Source organism: Melopsittacus undulatus, chromosome 10 (genome assembly GCF_012275295.1).
Source record: "Melopsittacus undulatus isolate bMelUnd1 chromosome 10, bMelUnd1.mat.Z, whole genome shotgun sequence".
In the NCBI taxonomy this organism is placed as follows: Eukaryota; Metazoa; Chordata; class Aves; order Psittaciformes; family Psittaculidae; genus Melopsittacus; species Melopsittacus undulatus.
The window spans coordinates 2,686,271-2,713,146 of NC_047536.1; the positions used below are offsets into that span (position 1 = coordinate 2,686,271).

The following is a 26,876-nucleotide window of genomic DNA, read 5'->3' on the forward strand; positions in this document are numbered from 1 at the left end:
ACCTGATTATGATGTGTGCTATAGATAGAAAACACAATGACATAGTATGAAAATTTACTCTGTTTCACTGTGTTTACTAACTGTGGTTAACAGTAAATGTTTTAAGTTAAAAAATGCTCCTGAGTGCAAAAGTCTAATCTGTTCACTAGATAATAACTTACTGACCCTGCCATGAAGTTCAGGGAAGGCTCAGGGCTCTGCCTTCATTTCTTCGGGTTTATATTTTATCTTTAATCTTGCAACTTTCAATCTGCTGCATGTTAATGTTTAGGCTTAAGCTAACAACTGTTTGGGTCCTGGTGTCTCCCTCCTCGACATAAACCGCTTCAGTCACGAATAGCTGGAGCAGCCATGTCAGGTGTTACATAGCAAAAGTTGAAAAGACAACAGTAAAAGGAAAGGCAAAACCATTCAGTTCATATTCAGCTACAGTGGCCTCCAAGTATGAAATGTAGAGCTGCTTCATTAAATAACCATTAAAATCAATAAATATAATTATTGATCTATAAATCATATATGATAAAAAAATATCATAGAATCATTGAATAGTTAGGGTTGGAAACAATCTTAAGATCATCCAGTTCCAACCCCCCTTCCATGGGCAGGGACACCTCACACTAAACCATGTCACCCAAGGCTCTGCCCAACCTGGCCTTGAACACTGCCAGGGATGGAGCATTCACAACCTCCCTGGACAACACATTCCAGTGCCTCACCACCCTAACAGTAAAGAATTTCTTCCTTATATCCAATCTAAACTTCCCCTGTTTAAGTTTTAACCCATTACCCCTTGTCCTATCACTACAGTCCCTAATGAAGAGTCCCTCACCAGCAGCCCTATGGCCCCCATCAGATACTGGAAAGCTGCTCTGAGGTCTCCACGCAGCCTTCTATTCTCCAGACTGAACAGCCCCAACTTTCTCAGCCTGTCTTCATATGGGAGGTGCTCCAGTCCCTGATCATCCTCGTGGCCTCCTCTGGACTTGTTCCAACAGTTCCATGTCCTTTTTATGTTGAGGACACCAGAACTGCACACACTGCTCCAAGTGAGGTCTCACGAGGGCAGAGTAGAGGGGCAGGATCACCTCCTTTGACCTGCTGGTCACGCTCCTTTTCATGCAATAAAAGTCAATACATTGACGGAATAAATCAATAAATAATCATTAAAAGTTTTGTGTGACTTTACAAATGTATATGTAGAATGTTATTAAGGTTTTTGAATCATAGGAAAAGATTCTGACAAACTTGAAATTTCCGTTTACTCAGTATCCCTGCTGGAAACCCTCATATCCTTGGTACACTTATGATAGAATCTCTCTTAGGCTGTATGAATTTATTAACACCCACTTTGTAACCTGTAATTTCTGTAACGATCATTTTTACTGCCCAATGTGTCAGTACCTTTTAAAAGTAAATAAAATAGGTCTGGTGGACATCAGTATGTGTAGGCTACCAGTACCACAGACTGCTATAAACACTGTGTATCTGTCAACATCTGAAGGCGTACACCACCTCTTCTAAATGTTACAGCAGCAGCCTAAACCTGTCACTGTTGTTTCAGATGTTTCCTGTGAGAGATCTGTGCATTCCCAAATGTTATCAAGCAACCTGGGACGTTGTAGTTCAACACTGAACCTTGTAGTTCAGGGGAATGTATTAATGCTTGCTCTTTTATTCATGACTTGTCAAATACCTGGAGGCTTTGAGTAAGCTAAACAACAGTATAGGAAATAAGTAGTGCCATCAAAAGAATTGTTGGACCATTACAGTTTTCACAAGAGACTTATAGTACAAGTCAGGGAGATAGATTAATTTCCTTCCATGAATAAAAGCAATGAAACCCTTCTCACAGTACCCTAAATATACCCATTAAGAAAGCTGATACTAGACTAAAGGTCTGAATAATGGAGAGCATCTTGTCTAATTTCCTTAATTAAAAATGAACATTTGATTTCCCACTCATATGTATGTGTTCAGATCAATGATAGCGAGAGCTTTTAATGTTTTAAAGGTTTTTCTATTGTTTTTTATAATTTAACTTTTTGAAAACAATGTATAAATCAGTGTCTTGCAACTACTCGAGCGATGAAAACTTGACTATAGAGAAGCACTAAAGCCTAAACATGTTATTAATCAACATGAGAAACTTGAGAGGCCCCTTACTGCACCCTCTTCCTTTTCTGAGGATCAACTTCATTTCTAACAGTAATTTTGCATAACTATGCTAGACATGCCTTTTATGGTAGGAGTACTCTTGTGTCATCCCTAAACACTTCATTATCCTTAAAAATGTCTGTAAATGCTTGGGAGTACTGAGGCACAATGTACACAACAAAGTGTGGAAAGTGACTACAGTAGAACTAATAAGTAATTGTATATGGAGTTCCTATGAAACAAATGAATTTCATTTATAAACCAAAACAAAGCAAAAGCATAAAACAAGAAGTGTCTTTGAGGGTCAGTGATGCAACATGCAGCAGCCTTCATGCAGCCTCGTCTCCTGTTGATTTCTGGTTTCAAAGACAAAGGGATGAGTGAAGTTCCCATCTCTCCTGAGCATATGCAGCAAGAATAAGGTCTCAAGAATCTGGAAGCTAAACCAGGGACAACTATTGTAATATTCCTGATTAAGGGTAATTTAAGTACAGAAATGGAATATATTAGGATAGGGAAAACAGAGATGTGTATCTCTGAGTAAGTTGCACCTCTATGTTCTTTGTAAATGAATGAATGAATGACTCACTTATGCTGTTTATAGGATGGTGTTTTCAAATCTGATTATTAAGAAATAGTTGAAGAAAAGTCTAAAGTGAAATGTTTTCAGAAAGGGATTTAAAGCACAGTCAAGTAGATCTGAGGATTTGTCACTTGGCTGAATGATTACATGACAGTGTACAGCAGACAAACTAAACAAGTAGACTGTGAAGTAACCAAGCAACTAAAAAATGTTTTAAATCTAGACTAAATCAATGAAGAAATTTTTGCTACTCTTTAGAAGCTTGTTAAATGGAGGTAAAAAAGGTTCCTGGCCAAAACTGTGCCCAGAGAACACCCATGAGCTCATCACTGTGGTACTGGAAGCAAACTGCAGTAGGAAGATTTAGTTCACAGAAATCTGAACTTTCAGTAGAAATTATTGGAATAAGTAAAAAACGTCAACATTTAGCAGTTTATATTCTATTCATGTCTCTGTATTTGAAATAGGTTATTGACTTGCATGTGTGTTAGACATAAGAACAGGTGTATTGAAATATGTATTGAAGCAGATTATCTAGAGAGGCTTGGAGATACTTCTCACTTGAAAGATTCTAAAGAATGAATGCAACAGAGACCTCTCTGAGGAAGGTGAGCAGACCTTGCCTTGGGCTGTGGAGCTGGAATAGCTGACCTCCCAGGCTTCCTTCCACATATACCTTCACTCAAATGTGAATTGTGTCAGTGAAAGTTTGCAGCTATGGAAAGCTTAATAGTTAAAGAATCTTTATTCAGAATGAGCATATTGAGATAGTGGAAGGATATATATTGATGGTACAAGGAAAATGTAAAATGTAAGTTAGGGAAGCAGGTCTGAAGTTAGTCTTCTCTCTGAAGACCAAGAACAAATATGTGCCTTAATGGTGTTGAGTTTTGTCTTTGACTTCTTCATGCATTTTGTCTCAATAAAATATTTTACCTGTGTGATTGTAAATTGCTTATATTTTCTCTTTCCCCTTTTTTTCCATTTGCTCTCAGTAATATACTACAGTATACTGTTACACTAGATTTAAATACTATAGATATTTATATAACATTTATAATAATACTTATAAGGATTCTCTTGACTAATTGCAGCTTGTCTTCTCAGCCAGGCAGGATCCCCACTGCTTGCCACATATTGGTGCTCATGAGCCAGGATCGCATTAGGTAGTTGTAGAGGATCTGTGTTGTGGGTTGGCTTTGGTGTTTGGGGGTTTCTGCAGGAGCTGTGGTAGGATGCTGAAGGGTAGAACTGGCTTTTGGTTACCAGATTCTATTAGTAAAGACAATTTTGGGAAGTAAAGCCATTGCAGGTATTTCAGCTGTGTTCAACACATGGGTTTGAATGAGATGCAATCTTTGTGTTTTTTTGCTGGTTTGTGGTTTTGCTTTTCTGCTGTTCTGTATGAGGTACCAGTTTTGTAAGGACTTGCCAGTTTCAGATGCAGAGGTCAGATACTTGTACAGATCCTTGCCTTGCTGCTGGGCTTTTACAGGGCAGCAGAACAGACACACCAGAATAATGTGCAAATTCATGATTCAGGATGAGTTGAGATGGATTCTTCAGAAGAGACTTAAACAAAAATATGAATTGTAGAATGTATTTTGGAAAAAATGCTCCCTGAAAGTGAGCATTTCTTGGTTTCTTGAGTTGAATTGTAACCAAATCTTTGTGTAGTTCTGTACTTAGGCAATATATGCATTCATAGTATTTTCTATGAGTGTCAGAGAAGTATATTTCATATGTGATTGGTAGGACAATCCCAGGACTTTACAATATAATTCTCTTTTACCTTTTGTGGGAATTGTCCCGTCTTGTTAAATCAAAAATGCTAATGTTGTTTGACTGAAAGCTTCTGCATTTCAAGCCCCCCAGGTGTTACATAAGCGACAATAAGCAGGGTGTAATGTAGCTTCCTTTGTACACCCGTTTCTATGTTATACCGAGGACCATCCAGCTAGTTGATTTGCCATGTATTCGATTCACAAGGATTTTAAAGGAAGCAAATACTGGAGGCTAGTTCAATTTTGAAGACAAATACTATCTCTCCATCTGGATATAGAATTGTAGGTATGAAATAAAAAAGTAAGTTCTAAGGTGAATTAACTTTTTCTTTGTTATATAGAAAGAATAATTAAATGACCTTTCTATTTTCGAGGTATCTTAACTGTCAACAGTTTCCCTATTTTTATGAATGCAGAACAAGAAGGTTTTACTTCTTTTTTGTGTAGGCAGAAATCAGTTTTTCAACTTGAAAGCTGTGGGTTTTTTATCTTAATTTTATTTAGTTTGAATGAACTGTAAGCCAGTCTTCCAGCAACAGAATAACGAAGATAACAGTGTTTAATGGTTCACTTCAAAGTTTCAATTGCATTTTCCAGTGTGCATATTTACCTTTGTAGAACCTACAGCGACCTTGGATGACATTGCTTTGTTTTTTGCTGGTATCTGTGTCCTTAGCAAGCTGTTGTCTTTGTCATGGGGAGCAGGGTATTTTCACTCTGTTGTTACTGTCAGCTCCTGGCCCCATCGGTGTTGGGGTTCAAACACCTGTTCTGAGTAGGAAACATTTGCATGCAGTGATTACATATTGCAGCACTCTCATGTAGTCAGTGACTGTTGCTGCACTTAAAGCCACTGCACTCATTGAAATGAGGTTTTTGTGCAATGTTCTCTTTATGTTTCTGACTGGAGGTGGCAGCTTCTGACATATTAGAGACAAGGAAGAGTGAACGAACAGAAACTGTTTGTTGTGGTCAGGCACAGCTATCGTAGGGCTTCTACTGTGGAAGATACAGTGCTCTTGATTCCTGTTCCTACCCTTCTCTTCTGCTACTGCTGTTTCTACAGGGCATTAGAAAGAATTACATTTTTAAGTCTGTAATGTTACAGCAATTATAATTTGATACTAATAACCTATATTCCCACCACAGAATTTCATTATAAAACGCATAGACCCCATTCCATTATAACATCATTCTGACTTGGAAGAAAATGTTTCTTTTTCAGGCTTAGAAATGGTAGACGCCTGGAGTAGAAACTATTTGCAAGTATTTTTCTGAAGTTGTATCATTAAGTAAGAAGCATATGACAAAATCAAATAGAGAATGAGATTATGACACAGAAATCTTTAAAGATTAAAACCAAAATGAACTTTTGTTGGTTTATATAATGCACTGTGTTTCTTCAGAGCTTCTGTAAACTTATGTTCATTAACCTGAATATTTTCTACCTTTGTTCATCCCTTTGGAAGTACATAACCAATGCAAAGGAATTTTGGCAGAGGTCCCACAGGATTCTCATTCTTTACTCCAGGATGCTTAATGCTCTCTTCCACCTCACAGCAAACACTGAACTTGTCATGAACCAAGCTGCAGGACATGGGAATAAACACTAAATATTGTGCTTGTAACTTACAGAGTTTAGGAATGAGTTGTAACTCTGAAAATTATCATTGTTAAGACTCAAACAGAAAGCAGAGCTTGCTTTGCTGAAGTTACAATGGCTATTGGTTGGTGAAGTATTCTGAATGCTGGTCTTCACGTTGTGTTTATGCCTCTGTTTACCAGTGTCTGCTTTTTTACTGTGATGCATAAAAGACAATGCAGAATAACTTTCCTGAGTGTTGAAGTGCACTGTTAGGACTGTGTGATGCAGCCTGTGTGCTGTCTGTGTGACTGAAGTTCAGGCTCTGAGGTTGATTCAATGAATCAATTCCTTTAAAACCAGTTACTATTCATTTGTTTTAAATTGTTTGCATTCAAAGACTCACAAAAATAATAAAAAATAGATGCTTCCTTTAAATTCTTTAGTTTTAAGGGATGAAGAGATGTATCACAGCGTGGGAAAGAGAATGTTACTGACGTGAAATCATCACATATTGAGAATGTCATATATCCTAGAAATCAATACATCATTTCTTATAAATGCTGTTCAAAGATTCAAAACGTTATTTCTAGCTAATCTACCTCAAATAGCTTCCTAACTACCTGCAATTCTGCATACAGGACAAACATTTAAGTGTCATTTATCTACAAAACCCAAGTAAAGAACCCAGTATCTATTTGAAATGTTTTGTCTGCTGCTCTCAAGGGGCTGAACTTGATTTTACCATAATATTTAAAGAGAAAAAAAACCCCAACCCCAAACTGAAACTGTCATCTAGTCTGTTTTATGAAATACCAGAGTACATTTAAGATCTGCAGTAATTTGTCAGCAATTCAACAGCCTCCAAGGACTTCAAGTTTCTCCTACATTATCAAACAGAATTGAGCATAGAAGTATGTATAGAAAGCAGGGGCTAAAGGATAGGCAGTCATGCCATAAAGGCTTCCTTCCAGAGGGGTGTCTGAAGAGGAGGCAGCAGGACTAACCTGTGGTAGTTATCCTGATAATCAACCATATCTCCTCATTGCACAGTGGGTAGGAATTTCTCACTAAATTAACTCTGTGTTTCCCAATGGAGCAGGTGTCACATTTTCACCTTTTGCTTTCTGGGGGAAAAAAAACCCAGGATTGAAATATCCTTTTCTTCTAAGTTCCCTTAGACCTGGATAGAGGGGAATGGATCTGAGGCCTTCAGCACAAGTGGTTACACCATGCTCAGGCAATGTAGTCGCTATGTTCCGCTGTGTTATAACACACTAGGGCAGCCTGTGCTGCTGCTGTCGCCTGCTGCATCTCAGATACCTAATGGCAGAGACAGGTCACTTCTCAGCTCTCACTCTGACTCCAGCACTCTGTCCCTAGCTGACAGCTCAGCACTGGGGTTCATGTTCAAGAAGCAAGCAAAGTGCAGGTGTCACTGTGCTATATCACTTCAGCCCTGCTGCATGCTAGGTAACTACATGCAGACCAGCTTGGAATGTTATTGCAGGCCTGAGAAAACAGAACAGGTATCATATGCATATTTTTTGCATTTAAAAATACCTGCTTATTTCAGCTTTGGCCAATTTCTACTATTGAGAGACTGTTTTGCCTCCCAGGATTTAAAGTTAGTTTTGGTGCTTAAAAGCTTGCAAGTCCATAATTTGAATATGCTATCAACATGTAAAGGATCATCTTCTTTTCAGCCATCACAGGGTACTATGAGGACAAAAGAAGACATATTTTCTATATACAGATATTGAGTCTTTAGGATGTGTCTCTGGCAAAAGTGTCATTAAACTTGGAGCTCTTAGGTGACTAAACAGCTGTAGCAATAGGTTTCATTCATCTCCCCATAGTCTAGAATGATTTGAGAAATCTTCCATTTTCCTGCTATAATTGACATATGCAAAGAACATTCCCTACATGTCAATAAATGAGGCTTCTCAAGGGACTGAAAACTCTAAACTGATCAAATTCATCTTTTAAAATGTTTGATAAGGGGGGAAAACAGTCCTTCAAGGGCATAAATAACTCTTTTCCTGGGGGAAAAAGGCTCTGAATTAGAATGTACTATTAGTTTACTGTTGAAAACTAGATATGAACATAAATTAAATGTTTGAATTGAGGGGGGGAAATAGCTGCTCATACTGAAATGTAGTTTTTAATAAGGCTGTGGCTGGCTTGGGTGCATTCAGAGCATCTTTGGATGGTGCAATATACACCAGTCACTGCGGTCTCCAGTGCCATGCCACTAGCAGCTGGCTGGCAGCACTGAGGTGACTGCTCTCTGGACTCAAACCACTTATGGATAGGGCACAACCCCTTCTCAGGGCTTGTACATAAGCAAGTCTGATTGGGAGAGCTTTAGCTGGGCCTCAAAGGGAAAAATGAATTATATGCAGGATCTTCACATTGTAGAGCATGTTTGAGAATCTTACCTGACATAGGAAACGTCTCTGTGCGTGTGTGTGTGTGTGTTGGTATCTATTTCTCCTGGTTATTTGTGCCCAAGTTTCCCAGGTTATAAAGGACAGAGGTCACTTATGGTTTAGACGAAACATTTCTAGGCTATGCTAGGACTCCCAAACTGGGATTATAATGTTATGTTTTGTTACCATCCTTTCAATTACCACTGAATGCATTTTCCATTGCCTTCCTACCATCTCCCTGATACCTTCCATGCATATTTTTAAGTGCTGCTATGTTTTTAAGTGTCTAACATCACTGCTGACTGCTTAGAAGATTCTGAAAATAGCCTTTACTTCCTTAAATTTGTGTTTCCTAGTGAAGTGTGTTTTTTCCCCTCTCCATCTCTAGCATATAAGAGAAGTACCTCATTTTATTTGTCTGGAGTACAAGTGATTTGCTTCAGAAACACAGGGTTGTGCACTGGAAATACAAGGGTTTGCCTTTTATTTCAAGTACATGCCTCACTATTACTGCTATTAGTAGTTATTTAGGGATGTGGTTTTTCCTTGTTTCATGTAGAGAGCTCTTAGCAAAATGTATTGGAGCTGCACAGAAATGGTTGTTGAATTAGATTCCAAAGAGAAGCCCTTTGAAGTAGTTCTGGAATACAGTGTAATTATATTGGATGCCTTTCGCTCCATGTTGTTAAGATTCACTGGCACGTAATGTGTTTCACTAGGCCTGCTATGGTTCATGGCTTAATGTCATTAGGTAATGAATCTCCTGTGAATCTTTTTTTTAGCAATATTTATTCAGCTGCTGTGTTATTAAGAGCAAATCTGTAGTAGTGGTCATTAAAATGCATCTTTCCTGCTTTCTTGCTTGCTTTCCAGCTAATTGCATAATACCAATGATGTACATCTTTGCATAATATAACAATCTCATATTGCTTGCATCATTTGGTTCCATAAATTATTCAGTGTTATGCATAGTTTAATATGATTCCTGCTTTTCTCAAAACTATTATAATTTCCTTATATTCAATTTACAGCTGTGGAACAACTACTTTCATTTGGCTGTGGCTTTTATTACTCAAGATTCACTACAGCTAGAAAACTTTTCCCATGCAAAGTACAGCAAAATCCAGAACAAGTAAGCAAAACTGCTACTTTAGCTTATGTCTTCAATCTTATAGTAAAATTAGGATAATTATAAAAAGACCTTTACTTTTTTTTTCTCTAGATATGGAGATATGAGATGTTTAATTGGCTTTGCTATCCGGGACATGTGGTACAAACTTGGTGAGTACCAAATGGGCTTAATTCAACCGAATCCACAGCATATTGCCTTTCTCACTGACAACTATGTGACATGAAGGGCTTCTGAAAATAGTTCTGCTATTTAAACTTACATATGTTTTCATTCCTGTGATTAAGCTTGGGACTGACACGAGATACTGTCTGACCACTGCCCATTGCTTATTCCTAAGAGAACTCACAACCTGATTTCTGACATGGCTGGAATCAGAAGATTTCAGAAACATTATTTGGCTGAAATAGAGACCAAATAAATTTTCCCCAAGAAGGCTCATTCTGAATCTACAGTTCCAGGAATTACTTGGCTCAGATTTGCAATCTGCTGCATTAAAATACCAACATGTTTTTACATGTGCTGTACAGCCTTGTTCTGCTATTGCTCCTTTGACAGTTGATGGTGAAGGGAACAGCAACATGTTGTTATATGAATATATGTAAGATAGAGGTGCTTTGAAACATACAATGGAGACAGTTATGTTGATACTTTAAAATGTAAGCCAAATGTGTAATTTTTTGCAAACTTCTTGTATTAGGACATGTGAAAATTCTATATGACCTCTGTAAACATTCTGGTTTCCCAGGTGTACCAGTGCTTGCCTGGGGATTTGAAATCCTTTCATCACCTTGCACATGTTGCTTCTGGTGATAGATCACCCTTCCAGTCTTTCCTTTCTGACTTTATTCTTTTAGTATTTCTTATTAGAAAGTAACTTTTAATGCATTGCTGTGCTGCGAGGCATCAAAAAGATGTAGTCAAGATTTTAAAGGCTGTGATACTCCTGGTGATTAATTGGTGAACTCTCCAACCTGTTTTCAGCATAGTCATTCATTTCCTATTTTAACACCACTGTCCTCTTCACTACTGGTAGGTGTGAATTTCAAATGAATTGTTTTCAAATGAATTGTGGAACCATTCAAACGAATCCTGAACCATTGACATCTCTTTCTTAACATAGACTTTCAAGTTTTCATTTTACAGCAAAGTACCCTAATGTTTCCATCCTCCTCAGGCTGGATTTGAGAGGCCAGAAGAAAACCAGCAAACACAATGGTTTTATGAAAATTTAAGGGCCTTTAACAGTTCTGCGGAGCAGAATGGTGGAGACCAAGAATTGTTTTGTAATAGCTACATGCATTATTGATTTATTTGAATAATATCGTCTTACATTCCTAATGGTAAAAATGAGACATACAGATTGAGAAATGTTTCAAACTAATAGGCAAAAATTCTCACTAAATGCTTTATTTTCTATAATTTTCAGGCTTCTGTAGCTTTGCCAAAAGGAATCTGCATTCTGACAAGCAGTGGAGCATCTTTATAAGTCACAGTTGAGGGATACATGTACAGTAGGATTGAAACAGGCAAATGCATGTCAGAGTCTCATACTGTGACCTTCAAGGAGGGCCTTTCTGATTAGGAAGTGCCTTGTTTTCTGGGGCAGATTGTCTTCGTCTGCCCATTTCAGTCATGGTGTGATTTGAGACGTTACTCTTGATTCCTGCAGTGGAAACAAAAGTTGCTGATGGCTGGATATGCTTTTATATGCTTGTTTATTTGAGCTTGTGTGCTAAGTCCTTGTGGGTTTAAATGTAGGATTCGTTTCTGGGCCAAGCAATAGCACTGCTGTTACTTAGCTCAAAGTTTGTCTTTTCTACTCATATCAGAAGATTGTTTGGTAAAGATTCTGGAGGTGAATGGATAGCTATGTAATACATGAATTTCTGCAGCTGTTAAAAATTGCAGACCTGAAAGGTCTAATACATATAGGCATTGGAAGCTATCCAGTCTCTGTAAGATTCTTTTAAACCTTATTAATGTTACTGATTTAACAAGGATTAACAATGATTTTAGTCAACATGAGTGGAATTGAAACTGATGTTGCATAAACTGTTAAAATCATAGTTCAGTTGTGCTTAGAATTACACGAGTGTGTGAGAGGCAAATCACAATACTTTTCAGTTATGGAGCAAAAGACCAGACACGTTTATAACAGCATCTTATCTTCTTACATGTGGTGGGCACAATTGGCACTCTTACACAGGTCAGGGGATGTTGCTGCTGGTTTACTCCACATAGCAAATGTTTTTCTTCCCCAGCAAACAAGGAGCATTTGAAGAATATCTTGGACCTGATTGAGTTGTTTGCAGGTTTGGATGTCTTTTGGCAGCTGATGTAACAGCTGTGCTACATGATTTGGTGTGGGTTTAGGAGATAGTGTTTCTGTTGTCACTTGCAATGTTTGTTGCTCTGGTTGGTTGGAGTTATTGGTTGCAAAGTTTGATGCTATTCAGGAATGAAAACGAGTGATTTTTTTCCCCTTCATAAGCCAGAAATGTTACACCACGAGACATTATCCTGTGGCACTCTCCTACTGATGGAATTTGGGGTATTCTTAGGGTTTTTTTTTGTTTTCTACCCTGTGTTTTTAAAAGGCTGAAAACCAGACATAGTCCCAGGACATTCCAGCTGAGTGGCATACACTTTTGCACTCAGTTCTAGTGTCTTAGTCTGAGGCTGTAGCCATTAAACGTGCTTTCAGCTTCTGACAGGGAATAGAGATGAGTCACTAAGTTGTAAGACTTTACCAACACAGGTGGTTTAAACCATTGCTTTAAATGATTGCATGTTCTAAATGTATTCTTAAAAGAGATGTTTTGTTTTTTGTCTTTCCTCTCAAATACCCAAGTTGTGTTTCTGTTTCAGGCCACAATAAGATTTGCTTTATTCCGGGGATGGTTGGCCCCATCTTGGAAATGACTCTAATTCCAGAAGTTGAACTACAAAAAGCCACGATCCCAATTTTCTTTGACATGATGCTCTGTGAATACCAAAGGACAGGAGAATTCAAGAAGGTAATTAAAAATATTCAATGAGAAAGGAAATGAATTCAAATGCTATCCGGTCAGTTTATGTCTATGAAATGTGTTGGGTGGGCTTTTCTGCTCCCAGAAAGTAAAATCCAAACTATTAAGAACAAAGGAATAGCTCTTGTGCAAGTGACTGTAGGCTCTCCAGGGTGATTGCCCATGGCAGGGGGGTTGGAACTAGATGATCTTGAGGTCCTTTCCAATCCTAACTATTCTATGATTCTATGACTTAAATAAAACTTCCATGACAATGACAGCAATGAGGTGCTGGAATGGGGGCCCAGAGAGGTTGGAGGATTTTCATCCAATTCTTTATGCAGACTATCTGACAGAAGGAATACTTAATTCTGTATTACCAGATTCCCAGGAAACTCTAGCTGATAGTGGCATATTGGGCTAGGACATTTGGGAAAGTGATCTGAATCTCCTGCCATTGCTTGCTGTGTCTACCTGGGCAGTTTCTTTCCCATCTGACTTTTGTGTTTCAATGAGAATAAGGCCTCACTTTATTCTGTGTTGGCACATTGTGGATTTAAAATTGGAGATTCAGGCTTTGTGGTTACACAAATAATGAATTCAGAACAACCTGTGTAACAGCAAGTGGCAAATGAAAAGTCATAATTTTAAACATTCATAAGGAAGTAAATATAGATCTTTCACTTACATGTCCAGCTATGTTTAATGCTTAAAATCATGTGGGGCATTTCTGTGTCAACAACATGTGAAACAAGCAAGCAGATGGTATTTCCATTTTGGTCTGTATTCCACAGGGCAAAGCTTCTGCTTCAAGGCCAAGCTTAAAAGCCACTTTGCTTCTGTGCATCTGTTCCCTCAGTGTCCTAGTAGTCCTGGATTTGGCTTCTTAAAAATGTTTTCCTGCTCTTGGCTCATATTTTGTCTCCTGGGAGAGACGCACAGATCTGTACAGAGCAGAAATCCTGACCGCTCATCAATCATAGTGACTGATTAACAGGAACAGCAGCTTAGGAGCCTGGAAGATGCCAGGCACTTGTGTCACCCTTAAACCACTTCTTAGGCTAATATGGGTAAGTTTCAGGTGCTGTGGGACATGGAGGTTGTTTCTTTTGCAGCTTAAAAACAAGAGGTAATTTTTATCAGGTGGTAGTAAAGCTAGTTCATAATTGAGCAGCTGAGTCTCATTGGTTCCTAATGATCTGCTTTAGGAATTGCAGTCATTTACTGTTAAGAATTGCAGGTTTTATCCTCTCCTATGGATCAGGTAATTAAGATACATTTCTTAATCTTGTAAGTTTGGCAGTGTTGGTGAGTATTTATGAATATGTATTTTAAAGGAAAGGCACATTAAGTTTTATGACTTAATATTCTTACCATGTTAAGTAGAAAGGGCAAAGAATGAATATGAGTGGGAAATTATTTGATGCACAAACGTGTGAAGTTTACCTTTTGCCAGTGGCCAATTTTCACTAACACATTGGTAGTGAGCATTATAAAGGATATTTCCTTAAAGCTTTAGTATGAAATTTTGAGCATGTTATTTCAAGACTGCCTTAGGCATTCAAGAGCCCAGGTTGACATTCAATTAAGACATCATTTTGCTGATCTTTAAACATAAATAATTCATTTCTAATCTAATCTTCTTTAATGAGATAGGGGAAACAAGCGCAAATGGAACCATCTTTACTAGCTGAGGCTGTACCAGCACTTGAACTAGAGCTTGACTGGTGCCTGCCAGGTGATTTAATAAACTTTCCCCAAAAGACCGATTTCCATACCCTGATACAGTCCTATGCCAGGACACATGTGTGGCAGGGCTCCCTTCTGCTGAACACATGTGTCAGTGCTAGCTCAGGAATCTGTGTCCTGCTTTATGCACACAATACATGTGCACTGAGGGTGTAAAGTTATTTCAGTTTTTCCAGCATGAATGTTATTTTATGTAGCTCTTTCTATGAAATCAACACAATTCCACCTCTGCCTATCTCAAGAATGACATACTATTCTTAAAGTTAGTGTAATGGGATGTACACATAGGTGTTTAAAGGGAACATGTGTTCGACACATGTTGAAGAAATCCCATCCTGAAATGTTGATAACCCATCTTTCCTTGAAAGATCAGCTTGTGCATTTTAGTAAGACTTCCTAATGCAAGACACATCCTGAAGCAGCCTCGTACTGTTGGCTCTTTGCAATGCAAATGAAAATATAATTTAAAAACCATTGATCCAAGTTATGTTACGGATTTAAATTGGCTTAAGAAAGAATAATTCATCTGTGTTTATATTCTTGTTCAAATAAGTCTTTCTGTTTGTGCTTGGTATTTTCAATTTAGCCTCCCTCACTGGCTCCACCAGTTGCTGAAGCCATCTGGGGAGGTTGTTGGCTTTCCACTGTCATTGGAATGTGCCAGAAAATAGTACTGCCTGATGGTATGTTCTTGGGCTTGCAGACTCACTGATGGAGGATAGATGTTTATCCTCAGTGAACCTGCAGGAGTGCTGTATCTTTCTGAGCTAACAGCTTCAACGGTTACTAAAAGAGTGAATAAAGATATTCTCAACAAGCTCCTCTGCTGCATGTGATCTTTAATTGCTGTAAACACTTATATTTCTTACTTGAAATTTTATTATGCATAAAGATTTCAGAAGGATGTAAGATCAATCCATTAGCAGACACAGGTTTGTATGGCTTGGTGCTTTGGACAGATCCATGTAGAAAAAGCTGATATGTTTTGTAGCTTGGTATTGAAGTGTATTCAGAGATGCCGAGATTTCTGGGATCTATTAGATAGATAAGCAAGTGTTTTAAAGTCAGATTTTTGCCAATAACAATTAGGCATGCTCTGTTTAAGTGAGAGGATAAATACCCTTTCCAGGGCTTAATTTTGGCACAGACACGTTAAAACTTTTGCCCTGGTTTCAGCTCTGTTATTTTCTTTCTCTTAGTAGCTGGTGCAGTGCTGTGTTTTGGCTTTAGTCTGAGAACAATGCTGATAGCACACTGATGTTTTAGTTGTTGCTCAGTAGCACTTGATCAAGGACTTTTCAGTCTCTCATGCTCTGACAGTGAGGAGGGGCACAAGGAACCACGAGGAAGCAGTGACAGGACACCTGACCCAAACTGGCCAAAGGGATATTCCATACTACAGCATGTCATAGCCAGTATAGAACTGGGGGCAGTTACCCAGAAGGCCCAGATTGCTGCTTGGCTGGGCATCGGTCAGTGGGTGGTGAACAACTGTATTGTGCATCACTGCTTGTTGCTGTTTTGGGTTTTTTCTCCTTTTTAGCTTTATATTCTCTCTCCTTGTTATTTCCCTTAACATATTATTTGTGGTAGTAGTTTTGTATTATACTTTAGTTACTAAACTGTTCTTATCTCAGCTCTTGGGGTTTACATTCTTCTTGTTCTCCTCCCCATCCCACGCAGGGGTGAGTGAGCAGCTGCTGGTGCTGAGTTATCAGCTGGGCTTAAACCACCACAACTTTATTCTATATTTCTGCCAGCTATTTTATCTGGTTTGATTCAAGCAACTGGCTTTTCTGCAGCTTGTTGAGAAACTGCAGGAAAGATGCTTAGGAAGAGGTTTTTTGTCCTGATCCAGCATCTGTGAAATGATTGCCTCTTAGTGAAGTAATCAATTCTCTACCTGCTGAATAAGTGCTAGGAAGGATTTAAGAGGTGGATGGTTTTTAACCGGTGCTTGACTTGTATTATATTCACAGATTTCTGTCTTACCAGAGTAAGTCTGCAGAAAGACCTCTAGAAAATTGCTAGATTAGGTGGGTTTGCTTAATATTGCCTTGTCCTGAAACTACCATGTGACTACATTACCCATTTAACATCTGTAGACTAATACACATAGTATTTACACATAGAAATGAATTCTGAGTCCTTTAAATTTCTTTTGCACCCTGAAGCAGCCAGAGTAATTTTATTTCCCCCCTTGTTTCTCTGTATGTCAATTATAGCACTTTATTCCCTGGTATTGGTATAGTATGTACTGTTCCACTGGCGAGCTTTAATTTGTATTCAAATTACAGAGTAAGAGCTAATATCAGAGCAGCAAAACCTGCAAGTAACAGGACAAAGAATTGTTCTGGATCACAGAGTACTGGTGCTCCTAACAAACCAAATTTTTGCATCCTCTAAGGAAAAAATAAAGTTCCCTCTTATTTGATACTCTTCTAGAAAATAGAATAAAGAAACAGCACCAGTGTAGTTGTCCTTTCCTTCTACTCAATCAGAAAAAGGGATTTCTGTTTCTACTCAACAAGTTCTAGTTTTCTCTAAGAACATTATGGGAAGTATTTTGCAATGGAGACTCTGAGATCTGAAGTCATCAAGTATTTCGAGGAGCAGTATAGAGCCTGTTTGGTATGCTCAGAGATGAAACACGTGCTGCAAGCTTCTGTTGGAATATTGGACTAATGCTGCTCAGTTCTGTAGTTCTGTTGTTAATAGAGGTTTGCAAATTCATATTCAGTAGTGACTTTTTATATGTAGGCATCTCAGTGATAATTAACAGCACTGTATGTTCTTCATCCAGGCAGCAGACTGTTAACTATGTCCTTTTAAACGAGTGCTGTTTATGTTTTCATGAACATTACTTTCCTACTCAGTCATCTTCAGATGTGCTGATGATCTTTAAGGTCCCTTCCAACACAAACCATTCTATCAGTCTGTGATCTTTTGCACCTCTTGAAAATACTATCATAAAATCATTTTATATTTGGGGGGAACCCAACACAAAACCTCTCAAAAAAAACCCCAAATTTTGTATTTCTGTTACAAGTCTGATGCTAAATATCAACTGTTTGAGAACATTTTTCAAACACACAAATCAATCGTTTTAGGTGCTTAGAAAATGGGGAAGACCCCAAACAAACCATATGTATGTATATTCTCAGGTTCTTTTATCAGTTTGCACTAAGAAACAGGTATCTGGAGACAGGTGGGCATTATTCAACTGGAATGCATTCAAGCATTTAACCCTTGGGAGTATGTGATATAACAAACAATCCTCAGATATTCTTTTGATGCCATCTTGAAATGTGTTTGACCTCTGGATTTCTGCTCTATGTTTCTTTCTTGCTTAGTTTGAAAATGAAATCATTCTGAAGTTGGACCATGAGGTGGAAGGAGGACGAGGAGATGAGCACTACATGCAGCTGTTTGAGTCCATGTAAGTAGTGCATGAGAACAAATGCCTTTGGGATGTGGTTTTGTCTTATTGTGTCCACTTCTCAAGCTGTTAACCTCACTTAAAAATAACATAGAATCTTAGCAGCTGTTTTCATGAAGGGATGAAAATAACATATTGTTTGAGTACCCCTGGTTTGGATTGTGGTTTTCTCTTTTGAGCTATTTTTCTAGTAGCTTTTCAGTATTCCATGTTCCAGTTAAATTATGAAGAAATTATATCTAATCTGCATTTCTCTATCCAACTTTCAAAGAAAGATAATCAAATATTCACTTTCTTAGTCTTTCCCATTTATTTTTCTTTATAACCTTTCATGGTTTTATTTCACAGCAGTAAGAAGTTACTTTAGAATGTCTTACTTGCTTTTCTCAATGTGTGGCTTGGATTCCAAGGGGTTATTCTATGAATTTATATAAGGCAACTGGAATGAGAATAATGCAAAATGTGTCAGTTTACTCGTAACATTTCTATTTCTCTGTTTCTAACAATCCCAGAGCCTGATAGAACATCTCCTCCTCTTGGCTGCCCACATTCAGCTTTATTCTAAGAGGTGCTTGCTGTGCCTGTGGCAGGCTGTGTGTGGGATGTACTGGGCAGTGTAGGAATCCTCATGCCTGCCTCTGAGACTGTGTCCCTAGCTCTGGGCCTTGGACTGTAACAGTGAGGAAGCACATCATTCACCCTGTTCTTTCTCTAATGCTGATAACCTAATAGTTATTGAGTACATCTACCTGACAAATCAATACAAGCCTTGTGACATGTAGCACGTATATTGTTTACTTTCTCCAAGTCTGTTACCTTGTATGTATTGTACTTTGGTGTAAGGGGTAGCAAGCCTGGCAAAGTCAGATTCTTCACCAGGTGTGTATACAGCAGTGGGGGAAAAAAACTACTTTCAGGGAAAATATAATCTTGTAAAACTTACTGAACTCTATGATCAAAGAATAATGTGTAAACGTTATCTTCTGCAAATAACGTGTAATTATGTTCTGATTAAATAGTAACTTTTAAAAGACACATCATTGAAATCAAAAGTAATTTAAATGTTTGCTATTTTAGTTTCATTTCTGGCCTGTGAGGAGGCAGATAAAACACCAAGGCAGATCTGAAAAAGGCAGAAGTGCTGACACTTTTTAAGCAATATGAAATTGTTCTTTGAAACTGAAACACTGGCAAGGATGGAGTAAGTTTGAAAGATGTTTCTTTCACTTCCTGACGTTCAGTGACTATGTGAACTGGGAGCAATAAACTAATGTTTCCATTTTGAATGTGGTTTGGCTTCAAGCGTTATGATAGCTAAGAGGTGATGCAGGTGTTCAGAGCAGCTAGTGGTGTGACCAAAACCAGGTCTGTGAGTATGTCACGTTCTTACTTACACTACTGCAAAGCTTAAACCATGACGCCTGTCTGAGCTGTCACTACAATTACTCATCTCTGAATGTGCAGATTCAGCTGACACAGGGACATTGACTGCACTGCTAAAGTTCCCTTGCTGTTAGTAAGCTTTTTTCCAAAGATCCATACCAAATCTCCCTTGCCTCAGTTTAAGCCACTTATTTCTTGTTTTACCCACAGGGGACACAAAGAATCATTTCTTTTTCAATTTGTAGCAGCTTTTAACAACTTTGAAAGCTGCTGTTCAGTTTTCTTCAGCCTTCTCTTTATGGTAAACAGCCACAGCATTTCAGTTTACCATATGGGATGTTCTCTGAACATTCATACAATGTCTAATTCAAAATATTTCATTGCTGGAGAAGGTATTCAAACCGTGAGCACAGCAATGCAGGGAGAAACACCTCCTTCAGGTGTTGCACAGGAGGCTCTTTGCAGTTCACTCTTTCTGAGCTGTGTAACTGTTTGCTTGTCTTGTTTGCAGTTTACTCTTGCATGCAAGTGTTTTTTAGAGAGGTGGTGTAACCTGTGCAGTTAAACCCTGTCTTTGAGCAGTGCAGTTAAATCATCTCATCAAATACAGTTCATAGCATTTGATCTCCTGCCTTTCCAAAGTACTCTTCTTTCTTTAATATACCTATTTTTTCCCCTTGATACTGTCCCACATTCTACAAGACTTGAAGTTCGAGGTCTCCACACTTCTAAAGATGTCACTTCATATTATCATCAGATAATATTATTTTGTTCCACCCTTGAACTTGCTTACTGTTGCCTGCAGAGGAACAACTGAAGCAGAGCTGGTGACCTGTCTGTGGTAGGACCTGGTTCTCTCCTCTCTGTTGGTTGTACTGTTGGTTGGGTTTAAACCTTCCTACCTCCTCACCTTTCACAGCAGGGATTTCAAACCTGTGTCCCCAACTCCCTGTTCCAGCTTGATAGAGACCCAGTTAAACTGGGCTCCATATTTATTCATTTGGTCATATTTTCACCAGCTCATATCCTGTAACTCTCTGCATTCCTGCACAGTTCCTGTTCCCACCTGAATGCAGAATGTAGCCACAGTCAGTGACTCCTATGAGCTGTTACTTGAGCAGCCAACACGTACCCACACTGGCTGGTTGCTGGGCACTTACACATGCCCCACAAACTACATAGAGTCAGGAAACATGTAAATGGTGCTTGGCATTTGCCCATAGCCCTGAATGTTGACATGTGCTGTGGTAGGGTGGTGACCTGTGCAGGTGAATGCTGTCCTGGACACCACACAAGGAAGAGCTGGGATAGCATGGAACATGTGAGAGGCTGCTCTATACAGGCAGAATAGACAAGGCTGCCCTGTTTTGGGAAGTGGAGGAGAATTGAGCTATGTGAATATGAGTTGAGTTACACCACTTGGCCTCTGGCTCAGAAAATAAATTCTGGCATAACTTAGTTACTAATACAGGCACAACAGAAAACAGAATTTGGAAGCTTTCCAGTTCCCCATCATTGCAGTGGTCCATGTTATGCAGTTGTTGTCTTGAGCTTTAATGGAAATACTTTGTCTTTTAAAAACTCTGCTTTTTTACAAGCTCTGTTTAAAAATTCAAAGGTTTCTTGCTCCCTCCTGGGGGAAAAGAAAAAAATCTTCTGAAGTTTTACAGCTTCTTTTTATTGGGATTACTGTATAAAGCTGAGCAAGACAACGTTTTAAGTCTTCCCTCATGAGACAGACATTCCTCTCTTCTCTTCAGTTTGCTGTTCCTTTGGTCACTGGGCTCAGCTCTCCAGGCTGTGCCCACCCCCAGCCTACTGGTGAGGGGGAAGTTGGAAAGGCAGCCTTGGTGCTGGGGAGCACTACTCAGCTGTTCTAGCTCCCAACACACAACACAGCACTGAGGAACATTAACTCCAATTCAGCCAGACCCAATGCATTCATCTAGAAATATATATGTGAAAAAAACCAAACCCAAACTAGCCACAACCCCCACACATATATGTATATGTATAATATATATATAATAATGCAGTTTCTCAGAGAAAAAATACCAAAACCAAAACTACCCACAAACCTCCCATATATGTATATATATAATAATACAGTTTCTCAGACAGAATCCCGGTGGAAAACAAGAGTGCTAAGTAGATGAAGTAAGATCTTAAGAGAAAGAAAACAATCTCTAATGAGATTCTGATGATCATTTCATAACATTTAAACAGCTAAGCTTTAAAAACAAAGTTGCAATAGTAATGTGTAATATAGAATCATAGAATAGTTAGGGTTGGAAAAGACCTTAGGATCATCAACAAGACTGGTCCAACACTGATCCCTGAGGGACACCAATCGTTACTGGTCTCCAGCAGGACATTGAACCGTTGACCACAACTCTTTGTGTGTGACCATCCAGCCAGTTCTTTATCCACCGAGTGCTCCACCTATCAAATTGATGACACTCCAGTTTAGAGACAAGGATGTCATGTGGGACAGTGTCAAACGCTTTGCACAAGTCCAGGTAGATGACATCAACTACTCCACCCCTGTCCATCACTTTTGCAGCCCCATCACAGAAGGCCATCAAATTGGTCAGGCAGGATTTCCCCTAGTGAAGCCCTGCTGGCTGTCACCAAGCACCTTGTTGTTTTTCATGTGCCCTAGCATGCCTGCCAAGAGAATCTGCTCCCAGATGTTGCCAGGCACAGAGGTGAGACTGACTGGTCTGTAATTCCCTGGGTCATCCATTTTCCCCTTCTTGAAAATGGGGGTTATATTTCCCTTTTTCCAGTCATCAGGAACTTCACCTGACTGCCAGGATTTCTCAAATATGACGGCCAGTGGCTTTGCAACTTCATTTGCCAGCTTCTTCAGGACCCATGGATGCATTTCATCAGGTCCCATGGACTTGTGTAAATTCAGGTTCTTAATCTACTTCTAAATATCTACTTCTAAATCACTTCAGCACTTCATAGAAACAGCATATGTTAATATTATTAATGTAAGTTGGAATGTGATGTATAAAACTCACCTTCCTATATTTTGATCACTTAATTCTAACTACATTTTTTCAGTCTACAGGAAGCTTTTCGTTTGGGTTTGCTTATTTCTCATAGGCAAATTGCTTTGGTTAGTAAATATCTTTTTTGACCTGAAATTGTTATTTATGCTAGTTTGTACAGTTAAGTGTGAGCAGAAAGTTCGAAGAGAAGGAACTAAAACAACAGAGAGGAAGGTGTAGTTTTTATCACAGTGATGTGGCATTCCAGAGACCTGAGTTGGTTATACCACAGATCCAATTTGCTCTGTTCTGGAATTGTGGGTATACCCTTGAATTTGAAGTTATCTTCAGCCAGGAGAAGTAAATGGCTCATTTTATTTTGTTTTTTATTTGTATCCCATCTGTCTTCTGGGTTTCTAAATTACCAAGACACAAAGAGAACTTCCAGTGCATTCTGCAGTTGCTTTAACCCTAATTTGGTATTTACCTTCATGTCCAAACTGTTTTTCAGCTGCTGGGCCACTAATTCTCACAGTACTTTAAACCCATGGTCTGTGTTTGCAGCCTTACAGAATGTGCAGCTCAGCATCCCGGCATTTGCCACCTGGTGGGAAGATTTGTTTGCCTAGTTAAAGGCCTCTTGGAGAAGCTACTGGATTACCGGACTGTGATGAATGATGAGAACAAGGACAACCGCATGAGCTGCACCGTGAACTTACTGGTATGTTCTCGTCATTCCTGTGTGAGGATGGGGAAGAGCTTTAGAATGCAGTTTATAATGATGAAGGTAAATCTTCCTGGAGACAAGAGTGGCTGACAATGCTCAGCAGTGATTTAAACTCTGAGGCAAGATACTTTTATATCTGTTTGTGTGGATATATGCTCAAACCTGAAAGCAATGTCCTTCAGTTCTTTGGTTTTGCTTGTGTGTTTTATACACTTTGGTTCTGTGGATAAATAAGGAAATCTATTGCTTGTATACCTTTTGATAGGCTTAATGTAATAGTGGGCTATTCCAAAGTCAAATTTTGCATCAGAAGCTAACCTGCTTGCTGCTTTAGCAATTCAGCAATTACAGTTTAAATATCTGCGAAGAAATCTGCAAGATGCACTTGCACTAAGGTGCCAAGAAGAGTTGAGTCTCTGCTCTGTAGGCCACCCTGTCTTTTTGCTATTCCTGTTATGTGTTGAGGATATCACATACAGAGGTTCATCTACCAGGAAATTCCTCTAAGCTGAAGAGGAACCTTCATTACCTGTAAAGGTTGAAGGGAGAACATGGTTAGTACATATTGCGCTCACATACTCTTCTGTTCATCAATAATTGCTGTGTCATGCAGTATTGATTTCTGCAGCTCTTGAGGAGGCAACTCTTGTCATACATTGTGCATAGCCTTAGCAACTCCTACACCCACAAAGGTGCAGTTCTTGCAAAAATGAGTTTACAATTGGAATCAGCCCTTTAGAGGTATCACACAACAGTGTTCCATATCAATAACATGGCCTATCAGCTTCAATAGATACCAGGTTTTTTTCTGGCCACCATGTGTAGCCAAAGCATGCAGTGTATTCTCTTAATACACTTGGATAACCGTGTTCTCCTGTTCTTCAGCAGAAAAACTTTCACTAATGATTTCATTAGTGAACTGAGAGAAGTATACATATATATACTTCTAATTAGTTATCATTATGCATATGTATGTATAATACACTGTGTATTATATATACATGTGTTATATATAATATTTATTATAATATTTATTATAATATTTATTTTAACATATATAATATATGTAATGCATATATATTCATATACATATATACATATGTAATATATAATACATTTTATACCTATGTATGTATAATAATAACAAATTAAAATCTTGATTGCAGTAGTGCCAGGTTTAAACATAAGATAGTCTGTAGATAATGTATTTATTGTGCTGTCCAGCTCCCAGGAAAAGTGAAGCTTTAGCACATGTATTTTTATCTTGTTTTAATAAAAGAAATTAGGAGATAACTTCTAAACTTTTGTGTCCCTAGAATTTCTACAAGAACATTAACCGTGAAGAGATGTATATCAGGTATGGCTGTTGTTCTGTTGGATCTGTTTTGGAGAGAGCAATGTTTAGACTGGATATAAGGAAGAAATTCTTTACTGTTAGGGTGGTGAGGCACTGGAATGGGTTTCCCATGGAGGTAGTGAATGCTCCATCCCTGGCAGTGTTCAAGACCAGGTTTCATGAAGCCTTGGGTGATATGGTTTAGTGTGAGGTGTCCCTGCCCATGGCAGGGGGGTTGGAACTGGATGATCTTAAGGTCCTTTCCAACCCTAACTATTCTATGATTCTCTTGTGGACACTGGCAACATAGAAACTACTCTTCTGCTCGTGCCACCTTCCAGGTTTTACAGGGACTTTCTTTGTCTTTCGGGGTTGGTTTTCTCCTTTGCCTTTATCTGTTGTGCCTGCATTTATTTACATGGAAAATGTTTACATGCAGTCCAAAAGTGCTGCAGAGGAAGGCAGCTATCTTTAGTAAAGAAATAACAGACTCAGAGGTCTGATTTAGACCTTGAGCCTAGTAGCTGTTCCTCTCTGAGACAGCAGCTCACAGAAGTTTGGCTCCTTCTCTTCCTTTTGTGCAATGTTTCAGCACACACAGAGAGCACAGAAAAGTCTGAACAAGAGCACAGCACTTTAACCCACTCAGAGCATCCTTAAAGGTTCTCTGGGTGGTGACTGCATGGCATCTATCTTGAAGCTCCCATTACATGTGTCATCTACATCTTTTGTGACACTTCCTATTCCAATCATGTCAATATCTAGTATCATTCTTGTTCTCTCCTCTAATAGATATTTGTATAAGCTGCGAGATCTTCATCTAGATTGTGAGAATTACACGGAAGCAGCATATACCCTTCTGCTCCACACCTGGCTCTTGAAGGTGAGATTTTCTCTGTATATAAATAAGATCTTGAAATTTCCAAATGTATAAATTAAAAAGTGATTCTCTTAATCTCTGAATTCTGTGTATATGTAACTTTCCATTGGTGTATTCAAGTTTCTAGCTAAAAATAGTGCAGTAGGTAACACAAAATGAATTGTTGAAATAGTGCTATTTTCCATAGGTGATTAAAAGCCACATAATGCTAAAACTAAATATTGTAGCAAAAGTAGTTTTCTTCATGCAGATAACTTTGTGTGCGAATTCTGAAGCCACTTAACTTTGACATGGGTTTCATTTTGCCACTTTCTCACTATCCCAAATACTACAGTGATGAAAATTAATTGCAGTGTCTTGCAGCTTTCACAGGGGTCGTCTGACTTTTCATTTCAAATCATATGGATCATTCCATCAAATTTTGTTTGCTTTCTCTTGCAGCTGGTAATGATTTTTCACTACAAGTAATGTTTGTTGTCACTGAATCTGATGTTATAAATAGAAATGGTCAGTAAGATGCGTTTTCATTTCAAGGGAAAATCCAACATTTAAATGTTCTTCAGCAAAAATCTGATTTTCTTAATGCAAAACCTCATTTCAAATGAATTTATGGATTTCCTTTAAGTGCAGAACCATATATATATTTTGCTTAAACTTAATTTTTACTTTTCTGATCATACAAAAGTATGAAGCACATTTTATGTATTGGTATAGACAAAGATAACGTTACATGCAAATATTTTAATACAAAAACACCACATAAACCCCAAATAAGTCCAATTGACACCACTAAAACAGAACAAATTTTCTCACACAGACTTTATATCCAAAATTTCTGCATGAGGGGCAGGAAGGAACAGAAGTTTTTAAAGCTTTATGTCTAGTCCTGGCTATCACATGAAGCAGAGCACATGTTTGAGGAGATGATGGAAACATTCCCAGTGCCTCTTTGTGGTCCCATAAAAAAGACTGGGGGAAATAAACCACTCAGAAAAGTCCAGGGGAGCAGATCTTGGGGCAGGGGAGATGTGTCTGTGAAAAGCTGAACTCCAGAAAGTTGTGGGTTTTAATGTGGCTTTATTCTCAGTGGTCAGATGAGCAGTGTGCACCCCAAGTTATGTCAACAGAGTTCCAGTGCTCACAGACCTATCGCCAGTTGAAAGAGAATTTGTACGAGAAGATCATTGAATACTTTGACAAAGGAAAGGTAGGTCTGAAGAGTTCTTCTCCTGCCAAATTGCTGTTTACTGTGTTACTTTGTATAGTTATATTTAATGAATATCCTCTGTATAAAACATTTGTGTAGGAAAACCTCTTTGAAATGTGGGTCAACTACAAATTGCGTTCTGAAGGGTTATTCACAGTGCATATCTTTATATGACCATAGTTTTTTCATTAACCATACTCACCAAGAAAGAGGACTGATGCTTACACTAGTCATGAGCCTCTTTATAAGACAGCAATAAACCAGCAACAGTTCTTGACTGTACTTCCCTTTACTACACAACAGCCCACGCACTACACAGACTTCACTGCTGACCCATTCCATCATTTTCTTCTGAAAACATATAGTTCAAAATGGACATATTTACTTCAGTGAAGTCCGAGAACTGCATCCCAAACTGAATACGTTGCAGTTTGATGTTCAGCGCCTGGGGTTAGTTCAGCATTCTGAAAAACCCCTATTA

The 26,876-nt window shown here is 38.6% G+C and overlaps 1 protein-coding gene across 1 annotated transcript in view; it reads left to right on the forward strand.

Annotated features, from left to right (window-relative positions):
• The window catches only part of DOCK2 (dedicator of cytokinesis 2), a 162,611-nt gene that overhangs the window by 113,063 nt on the left and 22,672 nt on the right, over positions 1-26,876 (forward strand). Inside the window, exons 31-38 of the mRNA XM_034066740.1 lie at positions 9,567-9,667; positions 9,758-9,816; positions 12,536-12,684; positions 17,778-17,863; positions 22,810-22,966; positions 24,289-24,329; positions 25,101-25,191; positions 26,276-26,395. Coding sequence (XP_033922631.1) covers positions 9,567-9,667; positions 9,758-9,816; positions 12,536-12,684; positions 17,778-17,863; positions 22,810-22,966; positions 24,289-24,329; positions 25,101-25,191; positions 26,276-26,395 — 804 coding nt within the window. The remainder of the gene's footprint in view (positions 1-9,566; positions 9,668-9,757; positions 9,817-12,535; positions 12,685-17,777; positions 17,864-22,809; positions 22,967-24,288; positions 24,330-25,100; positions 25,192-26,275; positions 26,396-26,876) is intronic.